At 46.4% G+C, this 24,660-nt stretch overlaps 1 protein-coding gene and 1 non-coding gene across 2 annotated transcripts; one reads left to right on the top strand and one right to left on the bottom strand.

The window, feature by feature from the left end:
• Positions 1-1,234: 1,234 nt before the first annotated feature.
• On the top strand, positions 1,235-23,766 carry LOC103168057 (killer cell lectin-like receptor subfamily B member 1B allele B). Its single transcript, XM_007662208.3, has 5 exons — positions 1,235-1,413; positions 13,256-13,354; positions 14,889-15,049; positions 19,589-19,701; positions 22,472-23,766. The coding sequence occupies exons 1-5, from the start codon at positions 1,326-1,328 to the stop codon at positions 22,578-22,580; spliced, it is 570 nt and encodes a 189-aa protein (XP_007660398.1). The 5' UTR covers positions 1,235-1,325; the 3' UTR covers positions 22,581-23,766.
• On the bottom strand, positions 6,066-6,203 carry LOC114818066. Its single transcript, XR_003765887.1, has one exon. It is a non-coding gene; the product is annotated as a small nucleolar RNA SNORA7 (small nucleolar RNA).
• Positions 23,767-24,660: the final 894 nt, after the last annotated feature.

The following is a 24,660-nucleotide window of genomic DNA, read 5'->3' as shown; positions in this document are numbered from 1 at the left end:
TTTAAACTAAACTCTAGGGAATATGGGCAGTCCCATTCAGGTCTCTAGGTGAAATCGTTTTGCTGTCCAAGCTTCATAATCATCACCAGCACCATTTAGTGAGCAACAATCCTGTAGAAGTGAGATGCACATTCCCCACCCTATAAAAATTTGCAATCTAATGGAAAAGCCTTTCTTAGCAATGATCACGCCGCTAGGCGTGAGAGAGAAAGGGTGCCCAACTATTCTTTCACAGGCACAGAATGCAAGAGATTGCCTTTCACTGACACTCACACACAAGAATGAACTCACACTCTCATCAGCTTGTTTTCAAAAATGAAGGACAGTGAGACATATGCAACTTCTGTCTAGTGAGCTGTGTCACCTCCCAGTCTTTTTAGATTTCCTGAGATTTAACACTTCTCCTCAGGACTCATTCATTCATTCATTCAATAGTATTTATTGAGCGCTTACTGTGTGCAGAGCACTGTACTAAGCTCTTGAAATGTACAAATCGGCAACAGACACAATCCCGGTCCATTGATGGGCTTACAGTCTAATTGGGGGAGACAGACAGACAAAAACAATAGCAATAAATAGAATCAAGGGGTTGTACATCTCATTAAAACAATAGCAATAAATAGAATCAAGGGGATGTACATTTCATTAACAAAATAAATAGGGTAATAAAAATATATACAAATGAGCGGATGAGCATAGTGCTGAGGGGAGGGGGAGGGAGAGGGGGAGGAGCAGAGGAAAGGTGGGGAAGGGGGCTTAGCTGAGGGGAGGTGAAGTGGGGGGTAGAGAGGGAGCAGAGGGAAAAAGAGAAGCTCAGTCTGGGAAGACCTCTTGGAGGAGGTGAGCTCTCAGTAGGGCTTTGAAGAGGGGAAGAGAATTAGTTTGGTGGAGGTGAGGAGGGAGGGCATTCCAGGACAGCGGGAGGACTTGGCCCAGGGGTCGACGGCAGGATAGGCGAGAACGGGGGACAGTGTGGAGGTGGTGAGACTGTGAGGCGGTGAGACTCTTACCCCTACTTCCCTGGGAAGAGTTTCTTTTTATGTCAAAGGAGATCAATATCCCAAGTCCCCCTGTAGATCACAGCCTCATTTTCCCACCTGTGGTCCAGAGGACCAGGTTTCTTAAGAATCTAGTGTACTGTGGCTTTGGTTTAGTGACAGGCCTCTTCCCCATTCACATGATGTTATGAAGGAAGTCCATCCCCCATCAGCAGCAATTGCAACATTTCCTTAATCAGGCAGAGAGCTCATGGTGTTGGCATCCAGAAGCACAGAGAAGCCTTCAACTCTGGACTTTTCTCTCCATTTTCCCTCCTTCCCGGAGCAATGTCCAGAGACATAGTCTACGCTGACATCAAACTTCCGGGGAAAAATCCTTCTCCTTCCAGCCTTTCAGCCCCATCTCAAACCCAGGGTGAGTTCATTTCACACTGCTTCACAATTGTTTTGCCTCTAGGATTGGTGTGTATGTGTCTTATATAGTTGTCTTTCCTTTTTAAACAGAACTTAGGAGCAGGGTGGGTTAGGGGGCAGGGAGGGGCATGTGTGGGTGTGTAGACTTATCCAGTGAAAAATTCTTGGTTCTTGAGTTGGATTGAGAGCTGACAAACTTTTTAGGGAAAAATTCAGTTAGTAAAACCTACTCTGTTGGCGAAGCAGCCCAGCATAGTGGACAGAGCACAAGGCCTGGGAGTCAGAAAGTCACGGGGAAGTCGGAAGGTCACAGGTTCTAATCCCGGCTACGCCACTTGTCTGCTGTGTGACCACGGGCAAGTCACTTCACTTCTCTATGCCTCATTTCCCTCATCTGTAAAATGGGGATTGAAATCATTAGCCCCACATGGGACAGGGACTGTGTCCAATCCGATTTGCTAGTATCCACCCCAGCGCTTAGTACAATGCCTGGCACAGAGTAAGCGCTTAACAAATACCATAGTTATTATTACTAATGAAGAGATCGCCAGACGCTGAACTGCAGTTACAGCTATACCCCCAATTTGCTTAGTCTAAAGGGAGCAAAATAGACACAAAATGGCTCCTTCTGACTTTATGAGGCACACTGGGAAAGTTACTTTTCATCGTCATGTTTCCGGAAACATTTCATCACTCAGCAGGGAGTAGACATATGGAATTTATTTTCACAAGTGGTTGTGTAGCTGAGGATAGTAGGAGAGTCTTCGCCATCATCCCATTAATCTTTAGCAGTGGCATTTGTCGAGCACTTACTATGTGCATAGCACTGTACTAAGTGCTTGGAAGGGTACAACAGTTTTGGCAGATGAGTTCCCTGCCCACAACGAGTTTATAGTCTAGAGGGGGAGAGGCAGACATTAATACAAGTAAATAATTTATAAAATATAGTTTAAAGATACGTACATAAGTGTGGTGGGGTTGAGAGTGGGATGACTATCAAGTGTCCAAAGAGCACAAATCCAAGTTCATAGACATTGTAGTAGGGAGATCGAGCCAGGGAAAAGAAGGCTTAAGCAGGGAAGGCCTCTTGGTGGAGGTCTTATCTAAATAATGCTTTGAAGGTGGGGAGAATGGTAATCTGGTATATGTGAGTGGGAAAGGAGTTCCGAGCTAGGGGGAGGATATGGGTAAGGGGTTGGTGATGAGATAAATGAGATGAGGGTAAAGTGAGTAAGCTGGCACTAGAGGAGCAAAACGTGAAAGCTGGACTGTAGTTGGAAATCAGGGAGTTGGACTGTAGTAAGAGGGGACGAGATGACTGAGTGCTTTAAAGCAGATGGTAAGAAGTTTCTGTTACATATTCAGCTCTTCATTAAATCCTGTCAGTTTGACCACCACATCATCACTGAAATCCACCCTTTCCCCCCCATCCAAACTGCTACCATTTTAATCCAAGCACTTACCCTATCCTGTCTTGATTACTCTATCAGCCTCCTTGCTGACCTCCCTGCCTCCTATCTCTCCCCATTCCAGTCCATACTTCACTCTGCTGCCCAGATCATTTTTCTACAAAAACGTTGAAGCCACTTTTAGCACTCCTCAAGAACCTCCCATCCACCTCCATAGCAAACAGAAACTCCTAACCGTTAGCTTTAAAGCAATCAATCACCTTGCCCCTTCCTACTTCACCTCACCACTCTTCTCACTGTACCTCAACCTAATATATCTCACTGCCGACCTCTTGTTCACGTCCTGCCTCTGGCCTGGAATGCCCTCCCTCTTAATAGCTGACAATTACTCCCCCCACTTTGAGGCCTTATTGAAAGCACATCTCCTCCAAGAAGCCTTCCCTGATAAAGCCCTCTTTTCCTTTCTTCCTTTTCTTTGCCTGGACTAACTCCCTTTATTCATCCCCCTTCCCAGCCCCCAGCACGTATGTTCATATGTGTAATATTATTTGTTTATATTAATGTCTGTCTCCCTCTCTGGACTGTAATCTCATTGTGGGCAAGGAATTTTCCTGTTACATTGTTATATTGTACTCTCCCAAGCACTTGGTACAGTACTCTGCACACAGTAAGCGCTCAGTAAATACAGTTGACTGACTGACTGATACAGAGGTGGATGGGCAACCACTGGAGGTTCTTGAGGAGGGAAACATGGACTGAATGTTTCAAGAGAAGCAGCGTGGCTCAGTGGAAAGAGCACGGGCTTTGGAGTCAGAGGTCATGGGTTCGAATCTCGGATCGGCCACTTGTCAGCTGTGTGACTTTGGGCAAGTCACTTAACTTCTCGGTGCCTCAGTTACCTCATCTGTAAAATGGGGATTAAGACTGTGAGCCCCACGTGGGACAACCTGAATGCCCTGTGTCTACCCCAGCGCTTAGAACAGTGCTCGGCACATAGTAAGCGCTTAACAAATACCAACATTACATTATTAAGAGGTGTTTGGAGAACTCATAGCAATGGAAGGAAGCCTGTAGTGGGGTAGAGAGGAGATGATTTCATATTTACCCCAGTAAATGCTGAACAAATTGCATAAGTATTATTATTACTATTATACGATTATTATGATGACCCAAAGAGGTGTCCTTGGGGTTCCTTCATGTTTGGCACTAGTATTGTTCCCAACCATATCTTAGCCTTCACACCCAATAATAATTGCTCACTTTGGTGGTCTTTTGAATTTCACCATTTGCCTCCAACATCTAGTATTCTGGAGTTAACGTCCCTATATGGATGGAGGGACATTCCTTAGCTCTCCCCAAAGCCAGAGGTTAACTCCCAGGACAGAATTCCAGATCCTCAGATGAGGCTATAAATAGGAATCTGATTGCTTCCTCTTCCTTTATTTTTTTTTCCTACAAAGCAAGCAAATTCTGTGGAAATCTGCAAAGGTAAGCCTACTTGACTGAGGATCCACTAGAATGTAAGTTCCTTACAAGCAGGAATTGTGTCTACCCACTCTAATGTAGGGTATTCTCCCAAGCACTTAGTACTATTCTGCACACAGTGAGCAATAAATATTATTGATTGATTGATTTAACTCTGCTGTCTGTCTCCCCCCTTCTAGACTGCGAGCCCATTGTGTGCAGGGATCGTCTCTGTCACTGAACTGTACTTTCCAAGTGCTTGGTATAGTGCTCTGCACACAGTTAGAGCTGAATAAATATGATCGAGTGAAAATAAATGCATCTCTACTCCAGCATTGCTAACTACAGTTACCATCTGTATAGCCCCCCCACATAGTAAGGGCTTAACAAATACCATAATCATTAATTATTATTATTATCAAGGTCCCAGATTCGAGTTTTTTGTATCCTCAAATCACCCTCTAGACTGTAAGATCACTGTGGGCAGAGAATGTGACTGTTCATTGTTGTTGTACTCTTCGAAGTGACTCGTACTGTGTTCGGCACACAATAAGCATTCAATAAATACGATTGACTGGTTCCTGCCTTTCCCCAAAATTTTCTTGTGAACAACATCTATTTATCAAAACAAATATTAACTGAGGAATTTAAAACTGCTGTGTTTTATATAGTACACATTTTCTCCCCAGTTTGTATCTGGTTTTCCTGAGTGAGCTCAGGTTGGCATAAACAGTTTCTATGGAAGATTTCATTCATTTATTCAATCGTATTTATTGAACGCTTACTGTGTACAGAGCACTGCACTAAGTGCTTGGAAAGTACAATTGGGCAACAAATAGAGGCAATCCCTACCCAACAATGGGCTCACTGTCTAGAAGGGATGAATTAATAATAATAATGTTGGTATTTGTTAAGCGCTTACTATGTGCCGAGCACTGTTCTAAGCGCTGGGGTAGACATAGGGGAATCAGGTTGTCCCACGTGGGGCTCACAGTCTTAATCCCCATTTTACAGATGAGGGAACTGAGGCACAGAGAAGTTAAGTGACTTACCCACAGTCACACAGCCGACAAGTGGCAGAGCTGGGATTCGAACTCATGAGCCCTGACTCCAAAGCCCGTGCTCTTTCCACTGAGCCACGCTGCTATGCCACTGGCCTTCAGCCAGTGAATTCACAGTCTAGATTTGACTCTCCACCAGTATTCGCTACAGCGCCTAAGAGATACCAGACTTTCCACTTCTATTTTTGAGGTGTACTCACTAATTCCAATCTATCAATTTTTTCTAGCCAAATTCCCAACATAGCCAACACTGGGTTTATAGTGATATATTTTTTCATGAATTTGTGAAATGCTTACTAAGTGCCAGGTACCATACTGAGCACTAGGGTGGGACACAGTCCCTGTCCCACAGTTTTAATCCCCCCTTTGCAGATAGGGAACTGAGGAACAGAGAAGTTAGGTGACTTGCCCAAGGTCATACAGCAGGCAAGAGGCAGAATCACTCTAATAACTGCATAATTTGTTAAACGCTTCCTGTAGACCAAACATTGTACTAAGTGCTGAGGTCTTGTCTTATGCCGCCGAATCATTTCCGACCCATAGCGACACCCGGACACATCTCCCAGAACACTCTGCTCTCCATCTGCAATTGTTCTGGTAGTGGATCCATAGGGTTTTATACAGAGGTAGTTTCCCGTGGCCGTCTTCCACGCGGTAAACTCGAGTCTCCGCCATCAACTCTCTTCCTTGCCGCTGCTGCCCAGCATGGGTGAGTTTTGACTTGTAGCAGATTGCCTTCCACTCGCTAGCCACTGCCCAAACTAGGAATGGAATGGGTAGGCCTCTGCTTGACTCTCCCTCCCCTAGCTGAGACTGGTAGAGTACTGGAAGCTCTCCAGGTGCGATCCTGAGAGGGGAAAGTGCTGAGGTAGATAGAAGATAATCAGGTCAGACACAGCCCCTGTCCCTCTTGGTGCTCATGGTCTCAGTAGGAAGGAGAACAGGAAATTAATCCCCATTTTACAGATGAGGAAACCGAGGCACTGAGAAGCTGAGTGACTTGCCCATGTTCACACTGCAGACAAGTGGCAGAATTGGGATTAGAACTCAAGTCCTCTTTGCTCTTTCCTCTAGGCAATGCTGCTTACTCTAGGCCAGGTTTAGGGAGAGACAGGAATATAGAGGGAAAAGTTTGGGTAGTGAGACGGTCCATCTCTAAACGGCAAGATGACTGCTCAGAAAGACAACCATCACAGGGTCCCTTCAATCATCCTGGTGCCCCTGACAGAGCTAGAATCCAGTGCTGGATGGACTATGGGTCTTACTCCCCAGTAACATCTCTCACCTTTCAATCCTTCGAATAATGGTGCTCTGAACCACATTGAAATTGAACCAGGTAGAGAAAAGTGCCAAGTTAAAGTCAGTTCTGGTTTCCAATGCATTTCTGGAGGGGTCTGATTAGCTTTGTTTTTTGTGGCCTCAGAATCAATCAATCAAATGTATTGAGCGCTTACTGTGCACTTGGGAGAATACAACATAACAGAGTTGGTGGACAGGTCCCCTGCCCACACTGAGCTTACAGTGTAATAATAATAATAATGTTAGTATTTGTTAAGTGCTTACTATGAGCAGAGCACTGTTCTAAGCACTGGGGTAGATACAGGGTAATCAGGTTGACCCACATGAGGCTCACAGTTAATCCCCATTTTACAGATGAGGTAACAGGCACAGAGAAGTTAAGTGACTTGCCTACAGTCACACAGCTGATAAGTGGCAGAGCCTGGACTCGAATCCATGACCTCTGACTCCCAAGTCTGGGCTAAAGACGAGCTCAGAAAATACTTAGGCTTGCTCAATGTGTTTTTCAAATCATCTTTGAGGGAGATTTGCCCCCCTGGGTCAAGGTTTAATAGAATTTTGAAAATATGAGGTTAGTCAACTCCTGTGTCCTTGGGAAAGGGCCTTGCCCCCTTGCTCCTCCATTTTGCAATCTATATTTGAGCAATAGTATCAATAGTATAAATCTATTGATCAATAGCATTTTTGAATGCCTTCTGTGTGTAGAACCTTCCCTGACTAAAACCTCATTTCCCCTCCCTCTCTCCCTTCTGGGTCACCTCTGCTCTTAGCTCTGTTTCCTTTAAGTACTTGCTGTTCACCCTGCCATCATCATCATCATCATTATCATTATAATGTACTGGGGGGAGATGGATACTAAAATAAATCAGAGGTAGAAGGAAGGAGTAGAGTATAAAGATATGGCCATGAGTGCTAAGATGAGTGGACTGTATACCCCAAAGTGCTTAGACTGTAAATTCTTTGTGGACAGGGAACTTGTTTTCGAACTCTGTTATACTCTGTTGTACTCTCCCAAGTGCTTAATACAGTGCTCTGCACACAGTAGGTGCTCAATAAGTATGAATGATTGATTGACTGGGCAAAACAGAAATGTTGAGGTGGCAGGTGTGAGCGAAATTGGCAGGAGAGAAGAGAGATAAATCCCGGAAGACCTCTTGGAGGAGATGTGATTTCAAAGGGCTCTGATGTGGAGATCAGGGTACTGCCAGATTCATTCATTCATCATATTTACTGAGTGCTTACTGTGTGCAGAGCACTTTACTAAGCATTTGGGAGAGTACAGTATAAAAATAAACAGACACATTCCCTGGATGTGAAAGGGGGTTCTAGGCAGAAGGGAGGAATTGAGCAAGACAAGAGAGTGAGGCACAATCAGTCAGTCAGTCAATCAGTGGTATTTATCGAGCATTTACTGTGTGCAGAGCACTGTACTAAGCAACTGGGAGACTGCAGTACAACAGAGTTGCTAGACACGTTTCCCTGCCCACAGCAAGTTAAAGGGGAAGATGAACAAAAATGTAAATAAATAATTTATAAAATATACTTCATAGATATGTCCATAACTGTTGTGAGGCAGGGGGTAGAGTAAATACCAAATACCCAAAGTTTGCAGATCCAAGCATATAGATGATGCAGAAGGGAGCGGGAACCAGGGACAAGAGGACTTAATCAGCTTGCTAGTGGACACATAAATAGTATTTATTGAACACTTGTCTGTGAAGCACTTACTAAGCACTTAGTATTGGACTAAGTAGTTATTCCACTTTAGCCCCTTACAGAATTCTTACTGGTTCCCGGTGTGATTTTCTTAGTCGGTCAGTCAATCATATTTATTGAGCACTTATTGTGTGCAAAGCACTGTACTAAGCGCTTGAGAGAGTACAAGAGACCAATAAACAGACACATCGCCTGCCCGTAACGAGCTTACAGTCTAGAGGGGGATACAGACATTAATATAATGAATAAATTAGAAATATGTTGTTAAGTGCTGTGGGGCTGGGAATGGAGATCCTAGACCAGTTTCTTTCATGCATTTTATTGTATGTACTGAGCGCTTACTGTACGCAGAATGCTGTACTAAGTGCTTGGGAAGTACAATTCAGTAACAAATAGTGACAATCCCTGCATATGCCGGGCTCACAGTCTAGAAGAACCATGGCCTGGGCTAAACGTTCTTCATGCTTTTATTTCAGGACCATTCAGGTAGTAGATGCCAATAATAATAATAATAATTTTGGTATTTGTTAAGCACTTACTATGTGCTGAGCACTGTTCTAAGTGCTGGGGTAGATACTGGGTGATCAGGTTGTCCCACGTGGGGCTCACAATCTTAATCCGCATTTTACAGATGAGGGAACTGAAGCCCCAGGAAGTTAAGTGACTTGCCCAAGGTCACACAGCTGACAAGTGGCAGAGCCGGATTTAGAACCCACGACCTCTGAGTCCTAAGCCGGTGCTCTTTCCACTGAGTCATGCTGCTTCTCTGCTAGGGTAGCAGTAAGGCCTAGTGGAAAGAATATGAGCCTGGAAGTCAGGTGACCTGAGTTCTAATCCCAGCTCTGCCACTTTTCTGCTGTGGTACCTTGGGCAAATCACTTATATTCGCTCTGCCTCGGTTATTTCATCTGTAAATCCAGATTTAGCCTGTGAGCCCCATGTGGGATAGGGACTGTGGCCAACCTGATTATCCTTATCTACTCCAGCACGTAGCACAGTGCCTTGCACTTAGTAAACTCTTAATAAATACCATTAAAAAATAGACGGGAAGGGCTGAGAGACCTGGAACGGAAAACTTAAGTAACGCCTGAAGCCATAGAGAAGTCTAATAACGGTATTTACTCAGGGCCCACCAGGTGCAGAGCCAACATTAACTCTAACTTCCCCTTTTACTGAGCCCCACAAGTGATTTTAAGTAAATAGATGCACTTGTCCTCCTTTAGCCCTACCTGCAGTGGGTTGGGGAAAACACAGGGTATGGTGGTGGAGAAATGTCCCTGGAGGTGCTAATTATGCAAAACCCTAAAACACATTCATATCAGGAGCTCCTCTGCCTCAAAAATGAGAGATCAAGAAGGATAGATATAATTGGATACCTGATGAACTGCCCCTGTAGAAGCCGCGTGGCTTAGTGGATAGAGCACGGGCCTGGGAGTCAGAAGGACCTGTATTCTAATCCCAGCTCCACCACGTAATAATAATAATAGTGATGGTATTTGTGAAGCACTTACTATGTGCTGAGCGCTGTTTTAAGAGCTGTGGTATACAAAGTAATCAGGTCATCCCACGTGGGGCTCACAGTCTTAATCCCCGTTTTACAGATGAGGTAACTGAGCCGCAGAGAAGTGAAGTGATTTGCCCAGTGTCACACAGCTGATCAGTGGCGGAGGTGGGATTAGATACCACGACCTCTGACTCCCAAGCCCGGGCTCTTTCCACTAAGCCATGCTGCTTGTTTGCTGTCTGACCTCGGGCAAGTCACTTAACTTCTCTGGATTTCAATTACCTCATCTGTAAAATGAGGATTAATAATAATGTTGGTATTTGTTAAGCACTTACTATGTGCAGAGCACTGTTCCAAATACTGGGGTAGATGCAGGGTAATCAGATTGTGCCAAGTAAGGCTCACAGTTAATCCCCATTTTACAGATGAGGGAACTGAGGCACAGAGAAGTTAAGTGACTTGCCCACAGTCACACAGCTGACAAGTGGCAGAGCCGGGCTTCGAACCCATGACCTGTGACTCCCAAGCCCGGGCTCTTTCCGCTGAGCCACGCTGCTTCTCTAGCCACGCCGCTTCTCTGAGTTTAAGCCCCTCTATGTCCAACCTGATTAATTTCTATCTTCCCCAGTGTTTAGAACAGTGTTTGGGTGTTCACAAGCTAAGAATGAAAGGGGAGAGGGACTGGTGATAGACACCTATGAAAGGATGAAAAAGTATAAACTCAAAAGAAATATAAAAGAGAAGGATAATTATGCATACAGCAAGAGAGCACTGTGGCATTTTGTTTTGCTTTTTTAATGGTATTTGTTAAGCGCTTATTATATGTTAGGCACTATGCTAAGGGCTGGGGAAACAGTTGGAAACAGTCCCTGTCCCACATAGGGTTCACAGTATTAATCCCCATTTTACAGATGAGGTAACTGAGGCCCAGAAAAGTTAAGAGACTTGTCTAAGGTCACACAGCAGACAAGTGGTGAAGGAGGATTAGAACCCAGACTGAGAGGTCTGTGCTGTTCTCTGCTCAAAATTCAAAGGCACAGCTGAGACCAGTTGTCTAAGATGCATGTTAGTAGCAACCGAGATGCGCAGAACAAACCAAACAGCTTCTCACCATGATTGACAATTGTGATTTGGTTGTGTGTGTGTTTTTGTGTGTGTACTAGACCCTTGGCCATTCAGCCTGAATATTCAGTCGATTCCATGATTAAAAAAAATTGAAGGCACAAGGTTTTTTAACAGGACCACTTAGATTCTTTATTCTGCCTCCGGCTCTGTCCTCTAAAAAGCAGTAATGATTACAATTAGTCCCTGAAAAGCACTTTGGGAAGGACTCTCTTGATGTATTTACCAGTGTTCCCATGCTGGGCTCTCTACAAACCGAGAACTCAAGGCACTTTCGATCTCAGCTGTTCTATTTTAAGCACATTGGGGGAAGTTGAGCCTTTAATTATACACAATGATTATATTGTGTATTGTAATCAATGTAATTATACACAATACACGCGAAGCAGCGTGGCTCAGTGGAAAGAGCACGGGCTTTGGAGTCAGAGGTCATGGGCTCGAATCCCTGCTCGGCCACATGTCAGTTGTGTGACTTTGGGCAAGTCACTTAACTTCTCGGTGCCTCAGTTACCTCATCTGTAAAATGGGGATTAAGACTGTGAGCCCCACGTGGGACAACCTGATTCCCCTGTGTCTACCCCAGCGCTTAGAACAGTGCTCGGCACATAGTAAGCGCTTAACAAATACCAACATTATTATTACAATGCCTAAGCAGGTGATACTGTCACCTCCAGAGAAAGTGTCTGAACCGGAAACAGGTTGAGTTGTTGCTCTGCTTCACAATCAGCCACAGGGCACCAGAGCAGGATTCAGGGGAGGTTTGCTGTGGGGATAAATCCGCTCTGAGAGGCTGATCACTTCCTAGCAGGGCTGGGATGAGCCATTCTGAGCCCAGGGAGCCCCTCCAGTTCCACTCCATCCAGCCTGGCGTAGTGGACAGAGCACAGGCCTGGAGTCGGAAGGTCATGCGTTCTAATCCCAGCTCTGCAATTTGACTGCTGTATGAACTAAGGTAAGTCATTTCACTTCTGTGTGGCTCAGTTACCTCATCTGTAAAATGGAGATTGAGACTGAGAGCCCCACATGGGACAGGGATTGTGTCTAACCCAATTTGCTTGTACAATTCTTGGCACCTAGTAACTAGTTCTTCTTTCCCTGTGGCCTGCTAGTGTCTCCCCAGCCCTCACCAGTGTCCCAGTTAGGATTCATTGAATTGTATTTCTTGAGCGCTTACTGTGTGCAGAGCACTGTACTAAGTGCTTGTGAGAGTACAATATAACAATAAACGGACACGTTCCCTGCCCACAACGAGCAGCAAAGGCAGAAGACGCAGGTGGGCAGTGGAGACCTGTCTGAATGACAACAGCCAGAAAAGGTAAGTGGCTTAAGGTGGCAGAAGGAAGACTGGGTGGTACAAATGTAACTCTCTGGCAGAGCATCTAGTCATGTTTGTTGTAGTTGTACTGTCTTTCATGTGCTAAGCATTCTGCTAAGGACTGGGACATATAGAAGATAGATTAGAACCAGTCCCTGTCTTACATGGAGCTCATAGTCTAAGGGGTAGAAGGGAAAATAGGTACTGACTGAGGAAAGTGAGGCACAGAACAGTTAAGTGACTTGCCCAAGATAATACAACCAGCAAGTGGCAGAGACAGGGTTAGAACCCAGATCCTCTAACTCCTGAGCCCGTGCCCTCTCCACAAGGCCACATTGCTTCTCCCTACATCCATCTTAGTTGCTGTTATCACTCTGTCAAGTAGCAGTGTTGCCTAGTGGATAGAGCACAGACCTAGAAGTCAGAAGGATCTGGCTTCTAATCCCCACTCCACCCCTTGTCTGCTGTGTGATCTTGGGCAAGGCACTTTACTTCCCTGTGCCTCAGCTCCCTCATCTGAAAACTGGAGGTTAAGACTCTGAGCCCAGCATGGGACAGTGTCCAAACTGACTATTTTATACCAACCCCAGTGCTTGGAACAGTGCCTGGCACCTAGTAAGCGCTTAAAAGAATCTGCAATTATTATCACTATAAATGATACGTGTCAGGCACTGTTTTAAGCGCTGGGACAGATGCAAGTTATCAGGTTGGAAGTAGTTCCTGTCTCTCATGGGGCTCACAATCTAAGTAGTGGGGAGTAAGATTTAATCTCCACTTTACAGTTGAGGAAACTCTGGCACAGAGAAGCTTAGTGACCTGCCCAAAGTCACACGACAAAGAATTGGAAGAGCCAGATTTAGAACCCAGGGCCTTATACTCCCAGCTCCTTGCTCTTTCCAGTAGGCCAAGCTGTCTCCTCGATTGTGTTTCCAACGGAATGTCTTTTCTTACAGATTCCCTCCAAAGCGGGCAGAGGATCAGGGCTGCTTTGAAAGTGGCATGTGTTGTGATCGTTCTCCTCCTGGGGGCAGTTATCGCGCTGAGCATCCTAGGTAAGTGCAAGGATGGGCGCTCACCCCCTCTACTCATCTCCTCCCCAACCAGGACATGGTCTGAAATTAACAGAGAGCAGATTCCCTCCAGGCAGTGCAGGGACACAGAGAGAGCGGGCAGTTATGGAAGAGGTCAGGGCCGGCTGCCAAAGATGGTGGCCACGCCCCTGGAAGTTCACGCAAAAACTTGTGGCAAGGATGACTTAGTTGTGGGGCTATGGCAGCTGCAGGGGGTGCGGCGAGGAAACCCCATCCTGCAAAGCGCTGCCCACGGTGCTGTCGTGCTACACTGTGTGCTTGGAACATGCCCCGAGGGCATCACTCGGAGTATGGAATATCATTTTGGCCCTGCCTGGAGGAGGTAGAGGAGGAGGCTGTGTCTCCTTGGGCAAATCACTTAACTTCTCGGTGCTTCAGTTCCCTCATTTGCGAAACAGGGACTAAAAACTGTTCTGCCTCCCGTTTAGACTGTGAGCCCCGTGTGGGATCTGATTATCATGTATCTACCCCAGCAGTTAGTACAGTGCTTGGCACAAAGTACATGCTTAAATAGTAAGTGCTTAATAAATACCGTTGTTATTATAGAGAAGGAGTGTGGCTTAGTGGAAAGAGGCCGGGCTTGAGAGTCAGAGATCGTGGGTTCAAATTCTGACCCAGCCACTTGTCAGCAGTGTGACTTTGGGCGAGTCACTTAACTTCTCTGTGCTTCATTTACCTCATCTGTAAAATGGGGACTCAGACTGTGAGCCCCACTTGGGACAAACTGATTACCTTGTATCTACCCCACTGCTTAGAACAGTGCTTGGCAAATAGTAAGTGCTTAACAAATACCATTTTTTAAAAAATGCTTAATACCTTTATTGTTATTATTATTAAATTGGCCATTGGCAACAGATATCCTTAGATGGAGCCTACCATATTCTAGTATAGGATTGGGGTCTGAGCTTTGAGCACCAACTTATAGGTTCAGGATAGAGCACTGCAAGGTGTGATGCTCCTCTCTGGCTCTTCCATTTCCTTTCCCTCCCTGATCTGCCAAAACATTCTGACTACATCCTGGAATCCACTCTGAGAGTCCCCAATCCACTGCTCTGTCAATCATATTTATTGAGCACGTACTGTGGGCTGAGTACTGTTCCAAGCACTTGGGAGAGTTCAATATAACAGATACTTTCCCTGCCCACAATGAGTTTATGGACTAGAGTGGGAGACAGTAATTAAAATATTATAAAATATTAAAAAAATTACAGATATGTAAATAAGTGCTGTGGGGTTGACGCTGCAGGGCTGGGTTGGGGGTCAGGGGTGGGTGTCAGTAAATAAAGGGAGCAAATCAGGGTGACACAGAAGGACATCGGAGAAAAGGAAATGACAGTCAGGAAAAGCCTCCAAGTTTCTCTCTGGAGAAGAGAGATCCCCTTGGGTCGATGGAGTTTGAGCTGGGCCTGCCCTCAGAGATGTTCAACCCGGAATCCAGGGAGGATTATTCTGGTTTCAGAGACCCGAGAACTGCTCATCTCCTTTCTCTTCCCAGCGGTCCCCAGACGACGAACGTGCCCGGTGGACTGGAAGATGTACCGAGGACAATGCTATTGGTTTTCCAAAAATAATGAAAAGAAAACATGGAACCAGAGCACCGCATTCTGTGCAGAAAAGAAGTCAAATCTGCCAAAGATTCAGAACATATGTGATCTGGTGAGGGATAATAATAATAATGTTGGTATTTGTTAAGCGCTTACTATGTGTAGAGCACTGTTCTAAGCGCTGGGGTAGATACAGGGTAATCAGGTTGTCCCCCGTGAGGCTCACAGTCTTAATCCCCATTTTACAGATGAGGTCACTGAGGCACACAGAAGTTTAGTGACTTGACCAATCACACAGCTGACAAGTGGCAGAGCCGGGATTCGATGAAACTTGGAGCTAAGTGTCTCCTGGGGATTGAGGGTTCTGTCATTAAGGAGTGTGGGTTTGACCTGTGTGTTTACAGAGAGACCCCAAGCAGAATTCAGTGCCCGGACTCCCCTGTGGGCCCTGGATCCCCCAGTAAAACAGGAAATGGCCAATGTAATTTCCAGGAGGATCAAAGATGAGAAGCTTGAAACATCTCAGGGGAACACTATAGACCAACTACTGTTCCCCAGGCAGAGATGCAGTGTAACCTAGTGGAAAGAGCAGATGCCTGGGAGTCAGAGGACGTGCATTCTAATCCTGGCTCCACCCCACGTCTGCTGCATGACTTTGGGCAACTCACTTTGCTTTTCTGTGCCTCACTAACCTCATCTGTAAGAGGGGATTAAGACAGTGAATCAGTCCAGCCTGATTACCTTATAACTACCCCTGCACTTAAAACATAGTAAGTGCTTAACAAATTCCACAGTTGCTTTTTTTATTATTATTATTATTAGGGTTCAGGACTAAGAGAAGGCAATTCTAGGATGGGTGGTCCTTTCCCTCCCCACTTCAAGCTGGTGCACATCTTAGGCACAAACCCTACTTTGGTTACAAACACAGGCTCTTCTCTAAGACGTAACCCTGGGCTGTTCCTGATTGGGAGGACTCTTGGTCTAAAGTCCACTATGTCCCCTGACAGATCCCACCCTATCTAGGGCCCCTGCTTCCATTCCCATCCTATGCCCTCAAGGACAGATATCTGTGAATCTTGGAATAGACCTTTTGGTTAACATTGCAACCAGTCCCAGAGAAAAAGGACAGAGTCAGAAAAAGGTAAGTGGGTCGGGTGGTGGAAAGAGGAGGGAGGGAGGGTCTTTCAGGGCTCAGTGGTCACATGGGAGTACACATTCATGTGCACACACACGTATAGAGTGAACACACAGAGCAATGGAAGCAGAGGCCCGGAGAAGCAGTGTACCCTAATGGATAAAGCATGGACTTGGGAGTCAGAAGGACCTGGGCTCTAATCCCAGCTCTGCCACTTGTCTGCTGTATGATCTTGGGGAAGTCACTTAACTTCTCTGGGCCTCATTCACCTCATCTCATTTACCTCTAAAATGGGGATTAAGAATTGAAGGCCTTGTGGGACAGGGACTGTGTCCAACCTGATTAACTTGTATCTACCCCAAAACTCACCTGTGCTGGGCAGCAGCGACCTGAGGGAGAGTTGAAGGCGGAGACTCAAGTTTACTGCATGGAAGGAGACAATGGTAAACCACTTCTGTATTTTTCCCAAGAAAACGTAATGGATACACTACCAGAACGATTGCAGATGGAGTTGGGGCGTTGTGGGATGTGTCCATGGTGTTGCTACGGGTTGGAGACAACTCAACAGCATAAGACAAGATCCAACACTTAGAACACAGTGCTTGGACATAGAGCTTAACAAGTACCATCATCATTATTTTTATTATCTACCCCTGCATTTATTATAATGCCTGGCACATAGAGAGCACTAAACAAATTCCATAAAAAAACCAGGAGGCAAACAAGGAGACAGAAAAAGAAAAAGCTCCTCTTCCTCCATCACCTGCTTCTCCTCTGCTGCCTCTGCTCTCTACATCCCAGCTTTGACAGACTGACTTGGAGGCTCTGCAGTGCAGGAACTCTAGACTCAGGGAAGGTTGGGGAGGTGGGGTACCAGCAGAACAGAAATGGGATCTGTCGCACTGAAGCTGTAGAAAAAAGCCCTCCAACAAGCTACCTAAAGGGGGAGGAGTTGGGGTGGAGAGCGGGAACACAGGAAGGTGAGTTTGGGGTATGAGAAGAGGGGCCACAAACTCTCAGGAAGATAAATGTCTGGGTTAGGATTGAGCAGGAAGGTGGCTCGCTAAATTTGAGGCATCAACTCAAGAAGAAGTCATTTTCAACCAGGGTCCACTTACAGGGATTTCATCCTTTTCCTTCTCTCTTGCCCCCCTCCAGCCTGCAGGTTGAGGCCAGAGGGCAGACAACTGGAAAGGAGAGAACTGGCCAGTGCCAAGGAGCCCAGAAGATGCGTATGAGAGTAGGAGAGCAGAGCTGGTTGTGGGTGAGGGCAGTGCTGAGCCTGATTTTGTAAGGTGCGTCGGAGCTCAGTTGCAGTAGGGAGGAGAGTAGGAAGAGATGAGCTGAGTGCAAGGAATTGCCAGGCAGAGAAGAGACAACGACACATAGAATCATTGTGGTCTTGAGCACTATTTGTAGGTTATTATAGTAATGATGGCATTTGTTAAGCACTTACTATGTGCCAAGCACTGTCCTAAGCACTGGGGTAGATACAGGGTTATCAGATTGTCCACATGAGGCTCACAGTCTTAATCGCCATTTTACAGATAAGGTAACTGAGGCACAGAGAAGTTAATCAGCTTGCCCAAAGTCACACAGCTGAGAAGTGACGGAGCCAGGATTAGAACCCACAACCTCTGACTCCCAAGCCCACGCTCTTTCCATAAGTCACATTGCTTCTCATGACACCCTGAGTTTCAGTGAGTGGAAAATTCAGAGTACATGATAGTAGCCCGTCTCATTGGACTCCCGCTAGGATCTCGTCAGAAGTGGAGACAACAGTGACGTGCTGCAAAAACTAATGCATCTGACTCTCTCTTGAAAGTTAGGGATGATTGAGGCATCTTTGAAGTCCCGTGGAAGGTCCTTGTGTTTTGGACACTGAAATATTCATTCATTCATTCATTCGATCGTATTTACTGAGTGCTTACTGTGTGCAAAGCACTGTACTAAGCGCTTGGGAGAGTACAGTATAACATCAGACACATTTGCTGACCACAACAAGTTCACAGTCTGGAGGGGGAGAAACATTATATAAATAGATAAATAAATAACAGATATATATATGCATGTATATGCATATATATACACACATATATAATATAAAAATAATATATAAAAATACATATAAAATACATGTTTTATATAATATATTACATAATATTTTATCTATAATATATGAACTATATAATATATACAGTAATGATATAAATATAATATTTGTATGTTATTTATATAAGTATGCATATTTATATAAGTATGCATATATATACACACACACACCTATGTGCTCTGGGGAAATATCACCTTCCCTGATTCTAGACCTCACCAGGCATGAAATCTGATGAGGGGAGAAGGCGGGAGTCAGGAATGGAGTCTCATTTTAAACAGACATTTGGAGATGACACAAACAGTATAACAGGTAGAATCAGAACAATGCCAGACCCTTCAGTTAACACGTGCAAAATCTCACAAAAGTCGATTTTGACACATGCACAGTGAGGATGGGATCGTCTGTTGTGTATCAGTTTTCTCAGCGACATGCCAAGGTACAGGAGGGTCCCCTTCCATCAGAAGTGTCCCCTTTGAAACCACGAGGACTGAACCTGTACACACACCAATACACACACTCACACAAACAGGTATACATGGAGAGAGAGAATCCCAGAGTCTTTAGTTTGCTATAGTTTTCCCTAAGATAAAGCATTCAACTGACTGGGGAGAGAACGGTACCTCACCTATCCTACCTGTCCCAGATCAGACTTAGAGCTGATCCATTAGGAATCCATCACTGGAGGACTGGGAAAGACTGGTTCCTGCCAGGGGAGCCTGGGGAATGAACCAAAATTACTTAATAGCCTTCGGTCACTTGTATCCACCCAAGTGTGCAATATTTCGTAGTGAGGACCAGGGCCTTAGCTTGGGAGCTCGGCATCAGTCTGCTGTCCAACACCAGCCTCCCCTGCATCGCTCAGTATCCAGGCGTGTCTGCCTTCACCCTCCCACTCCCCACTTGACTATTGAAAACAGGGAAGCAGCAGAAATAGCACAGGCCTGGGGAGGCAGAGGATCCAGGTTCTAATCCCAGCTCTGCCATGTCTGCTGTGTGATTTTGGGGAAGTCACTTAACTTCTATGCCTCTCGGTTCTCTCAACTCTAAAATGGAGATTCAATATCTGTTCCCCCTCCTTCTCAGACGGTGAGCCCCATGTGGGACATGGACTGTGTCCAACTCGATTATCTTGTATCTACCCCGGTGCTCAGTACAGTGCCTGGCACAGAAGAAGTGCTTAACAAATACCGCTTAAAAAAAATCAAAAACACCCACCACTTGTGCAGGAATCATTACTGTCTGGAATCATTAAGGCCTGGAATCTGCTGGTGATGGGAGGAGCTGGAGAGGCAAGAGATGAAAAGATGGGATGGGGAAGTGGTCATTTTCTCATCCTGTCTGAGCAGAAGGAGAAGGCTCCAGAGACTTATGGTTCCACTCACCCTCCAATGTCCCCTCTCCAGGGCTTCCTGTGGTCACAGATCCCACCCTCAACTTTTTTTCGGATCGGGCTGCACATTCTGAGACCTGGGGCCAACTGGACCTGGCTGGACGGCTCTGCCCTCGACTGGAGCCTGTGAGTATTTTCTGGATTTTGATCTCTGATTGGGAGGCGGGAATGACTGTCCGTTGCCACGGGCTCCACATGCCAGTTTCCTCTGTCCTGCTCCCTGGGCCCTGCTCTCCTGAGATCCTTGCAGCTCTTCTCCAGTTCTGAAGGGCTACTGATCCTGCTGGGGTCAGCAGTGACATGACCCTGCCCGCTCCAGGGGTCTGTGCCAGGACACAGCCCGGATGGGGCTCAGAACCCACAGGTCCTCCCTGATCGGCACAGTGCCGGGGGAAGGAGCCACCAGCAAACCCACAGGGGATCCGGGTCCCCAGGGGGAGTGGAGACAGGATTGAGTGGGACGCAGCCTCCCGCCAGACACCTCCAGGGACAGGATTAGTGTCCCTGTCTCATTTCCTCTCAGAGTCGTAGCTAAAGGCACAGCCCCACCTCCTCCGCCCGGCCCGGCCCCATTCCCAAATCACCACCATCCCCTCTGTGATCCCCAAACTCATCTCCTCGACCCCAGCATTCCTGGAGAAACTGCTTCTTATCCCCCAACCCCGCCCCACCTCTCAACCCTGTCCTCCATGACTCCCCTTGCTCTACCAAACATTGGCCAAAGCAGCAGCTCAGCTGCCCTGGGGCTCCCTCCATCCCTGACTCTCTGCACTCAGAAGAACCAAACCCCTGACTGGGCACTCTGGACACCTAGAGCCACAAGCAGGGGACACTGGACTTCAAGAGATGCCATGTCAGTCATGGAAAATCATTTTCTTTCACTCAATTAGTTCTCCTCCCACCATCTAAACTCACATTTCCTACTACACCCAAGCCCTCAGACTTCCACCATCTAAACTCACTTGTTTCCTACTACAACCAAGGCCTCAGACTTCACTCCAATGACACCAACCTTCTCAATGTACCTCAGTCTCATCTCTCTTGCCACTGACTCCTTGTCCACATCCCCACTCTGGCCTGGAACTCCCTCCTCCATATCTGACAGACCACCACGCTCCCCCCTTTCAAAGCCTTATTAAAATCACATCTCCTTCTGGAGGCCTTTCCCAACTAAGCCCTCATTTCCCCTACTTCCTCTCCCTTCTGTGTTGCCTCCACACTTGAATTTGTACTGTTTAAACACTTGATAGTCACCTTACCCCCAGCCCCACAGCACTTGTGTACACATCCGTAATATATTTTAGTGACTGTCTCCCCTTTTACACTTAAAGTTCCTTGTGGGCGAGGAATTTGTCTACCAATAAGGTTGATCGTACTCCCCCAAACACTTAGTACAGTGCTCTGCACACAGACAGCACTCAATAAATATAATTGACTGACTGCTCTGAGAAACAATGTTCACTCAATACAAACCACTGATTGACTAATTGAAAGTGAATTTGAGACTTCATTTTGCTAATTTTCCAGGGAAGTAATCCTCCTTCCCCATAGTCCTCCTCTTTATCTTCTTGTACTTCTGAATCCAATCCTGTCACCAAAAACATCTTTCTGTTCCCCAGATTCCTCTCCTGGCTTCCTTTGTCCCTCCACATGAAACAAAAACCCCTCACCAACTCTTCCCCAGTTCATTCACTCTCTTCACTCCTCTCAAGTTATCACTGTATACTCCCCCATCTCCATTCCTTGCTCACTCCCTTCACCCAAAATGTGACACCCCAGAACTCTCCACATTTATAGCCCTCCTAAAATCCCACCTCCCCTGGCGAGTCTTCCCCGCTTAATTCCCAGCACCCTGAGTCCTATAAATCCAGCAATCCCTAGCTTTTATATTCTTATTTAATCCATTCTGAGCACTGAGTGTTCCCTGACTGCTGGAGAACAAGTTTTTGGGCATCAGAGACCTTGCCCCAACTCCTAGAGACCCCACCTCAATCCAGAAGGCAGGAAGGAAGAGGGGAGGAGAGAGACAAGGGTAAGATCCCCTCCCCCAGACACTGGCCAAGGTAATAATAATGTTGGTATTTGTTAAGCGCTTACTATGTGCAGAGCACTGTTCTAAGCGCTGGGGTAGACACAGGGGAATCAGGTTGTCCCACGTGGGGCTCACAGTCTTAATCCCCATTTTACAGATGAGGGAACTGAGGCACAGAGAAGTTAAGTGACTTGCCCACAGTCACACAGCTGACAGGTGGCAGAGCCGGGATTTGAACTCATGAGCCCTGTCCAAAGCCCGTGCTCTTTCCACTGTGCCACGCTGCTTCAGGTAGAGATGGAGAAATGGTAACAACCCCTCTTCTAGCTAAGTCCACCTCAGTCTCCTGGATCCTGGATCTCTGGGCTGAGCGACTAAGGATCTGCCTTCAGCAAACCCCTCCACTCCCCCAGACACAGACCCAGAGAAAAGAACACAACCAAAATGGAAAAGAATCATGGCTCAGAGGAAAGAGCCCAGGCTTGGGAGTCAGAGGTCAAGGGCTCAAATCCCTGCTCAGCCCCTTGTCAGCTGTGTGACTTTGGGCAAGTCACTTAACTTCTCTGTGCCCCAGTTACCTCATCTGTAAAATTGGGAATTAAGGCTGTGAGCCCTACGTGGGACAACCTGATCACCTTGTATCTACCCCAGCGCTTAGAACAGTGCTTGCCACATAGGAAGCGCTTAACAAATGCCACCCCCTGCCCAAATAAAAAAGAATGGAGTAGCCATGTATTACATTGGGTTTAGGCCTATAGCCTGATTTCACTGAGAATCCAATATTTTGGTTTTCATGGCCGTGGTCATGTTTTGGCGGGGAGGGCATTGTAAACACTGACACAGATTTTCTCCTTCTCTGCACAGGTTCCAGGTTAAAGGCTCAACTGGAATGAACACATGTGCTGTGCTCTCACGAGATGGAATTTATTCTGAAAACTGTGATGCTGAAAATCCCTGGATCTGCCAGCAGTAGCACGGCCGGCCCCGAGCCCAAGGGAGGTTCTTGTTCCCTGGCCCTGTGTCTGAAGGAGATGCACAGAAAGCAAGTGCCCTCCCTCCCTCTGATCCCCGGATGTCCCAGCATTCCTGGGCTTGGGGGAGAGGACAGAGAATAACCTCTGGGTTCTTCCTTTTCATTCTGTAGCTGAGTAGGGTGGTGACTAAAAGAAACAAATTGCCCTTGGAGGAGGAGGAGGAAGAGAGAATTGCATTTCCAACCCCATTCCTCCTTCCCTCCCTGGCACTGGTGGGAGGAATCTGAATCTTGAGGAAGAGAAGTATTCAAACTCAGCTTCTTGAGTTCTCCCAGATATATCTACAATGCCCCGTGGGCCAATTGATGACTCCTCGGTGGACACATCTACCCGAAGAACCACCCGAAGAACCCCGCGGGATGGTTTGCTAAAGGGAAGAGGGCTTTCAAGAGCCAGCCTGTGACTCTAAGAGCAAGGCCTAAGCTTCATTTTCAGTCTAATGAAAGGAGCTTGTAAACCTGGATTTCATAATTAACCTGGGATCCAAGGCTGAGCTTGTCAAGGCAGAGCAGCAGGCTGGGGGGCTTGATTCATCATGCAAGACTTCTCATTGGCCTGGGAGTCTATGTGATGGACAGCTGCTGCCCTGGACTGAAATTAACCCTGTGTGGCCCTGGGCTTTGCTGCCAGCAGGCCTGCACACCGGGATCTGCTCTGAGAATCTCCCAGTCGGCAGCGGAGAGGGGCTGGAAAATCCGAAAGACTGTGACACCAACGTTCCTGGGCCGAGATGGCCGATGGGACGAGCGTGTTCTGTCTGACCTGGCCACGACGCCTTACGATTACTCTCATGTCATTCGTGCTGTCGGCTTGGCTTGTCTTGAGTAGAAAAGTAGCCAGAACCAAGTTGCCAGAAGGAACTTTCCCCCAAAACACTCTTGTCTTAACATGGACGTGATCACTGAAGTCCTGCTTAACTTTAGACCTTACGACATTTACAGAGATCAAAAGAAAACAAGGATTACTATTTAAATTGCCCGGCTAGGGTTTCCCTAACAAATACTTTCTACTAAAGGTAGCTTTACGTTTCTACCAGCAGTGTACTGTTTCACCCAGACGATGTATACTGGCTGTGATTTGTGCTAAGATCTGAGATGCTGGAATCACAATCATTCATTCTTTCAATCGTATTTCTCGAATGCTTACTGTGTGCCAAGCACAACTGTGCCTTCCTCTTGCCTCTTAATCACCAGGCCCAGAGCCTCAGAGCTCTGGTTTTTCCCCAGTCCATGTCCCAGAATGTTACGGGTCACTAGTCTGAGCATGGGCTGGGCGTGCTCCTATCCAGACAGGGAAATCCAAGCATTTAAATTGAGGACTGTCTCTATCTGTTGCCGACTTGTTCATCCCAAGCGCTTAGTACAGTGCTCTGCACATAGTAAGCGCTCAATAAATACTATTGAATGAATGAATGAATGAATCAAGAGAAGCAGAAGAGTCCGAGGAGTTGATCGAGACTGACCAGCTCCAACTCCATAAAATATTTTATAATCTACAATGGCTCAACACATGAACCTATAAATTCTGGACCATTCCCAGACAAATAGAGGCAGGCAATTAGTGAAAACAGTACAGACCAAGTCAAGGGATCTGGTTAGAACATCTACCAAAGTGTAGAAAGTCTAGAAAATCCAGACCCTGCCACTTGCCTGCTGTGTGCCCTTGGGAAATGAAGTGACTTGCTTGATACTTGTCCCTCCGTGTTAGGCTGTGAGCCCCATATAGGACAGGGACTGACCTGATTATCCTGAATCTACCCCAGTGCTTGGCACATAGCAAGCACGTGACAAATAGCACAGTTTTCAAGGGAGATACCAACCTTGAAACCCCCCAGATAGCGTGCACCTCTTGAAAGCAGCTGCAGGAATTATTTCCACCTTTTGCCAGGCAACCAGAGCTGCTACGGCCTGGAAGTCAGGTGTCTAAGGGACAACAAGTAACACTAGGGAAAAACCAAACAATCTTTGCATGTCCATCTGTCACATTTTTTTTTATTATTGTTATATTAGGCACTTACTT

The sequence above is a fragment of the Ornithorhynchus anatinus genome, chromosome 17 (genome assembly GCF_004115215.2).
Source record: "Ornithorhynchus anatinus isolate Pmale09 chromosome 17, mOrnAna1.pri.v4, whole genome shotgun sequence".
Lineage (NCBI taxonomy): Eukaryota > Metazoa > Chordata > Mammalia > Monotremata > Ornithorhynchidae > Ornithorhynchus > Ornithorhynchus anatinus.
Note: the sequence above shows the minus strand (reverse complement) of the source record. Positions and strands in the feature narration are given on the sequence as shown.

Excerpts from the sequence above, each read along its gene's own strand:
- LOC103168057 (XM_007662208.3), top strand. The coding sequence starts at position 1,326 with ATGTCCAGAGACATAGTCTACGCTGACATCAAACTTCCGGGGAAAAAT. Across the intron at positions 1,414-13,255 it reads AGCCCCATCTCAAACCCAGG|ATTCCCTCCAAAGCGGGCAG; the intron begins GTGAGTTCATTT and ends CTTTTCTTACAG. Across the intron at positions 19,702-22,471 it reads TCTGCCCTCGACTGGAGCCT|GTTCCAGGTTAAAGGCTCAA; the intron begins GTGAGTATTTTC and ends TTCTCTGCACAG.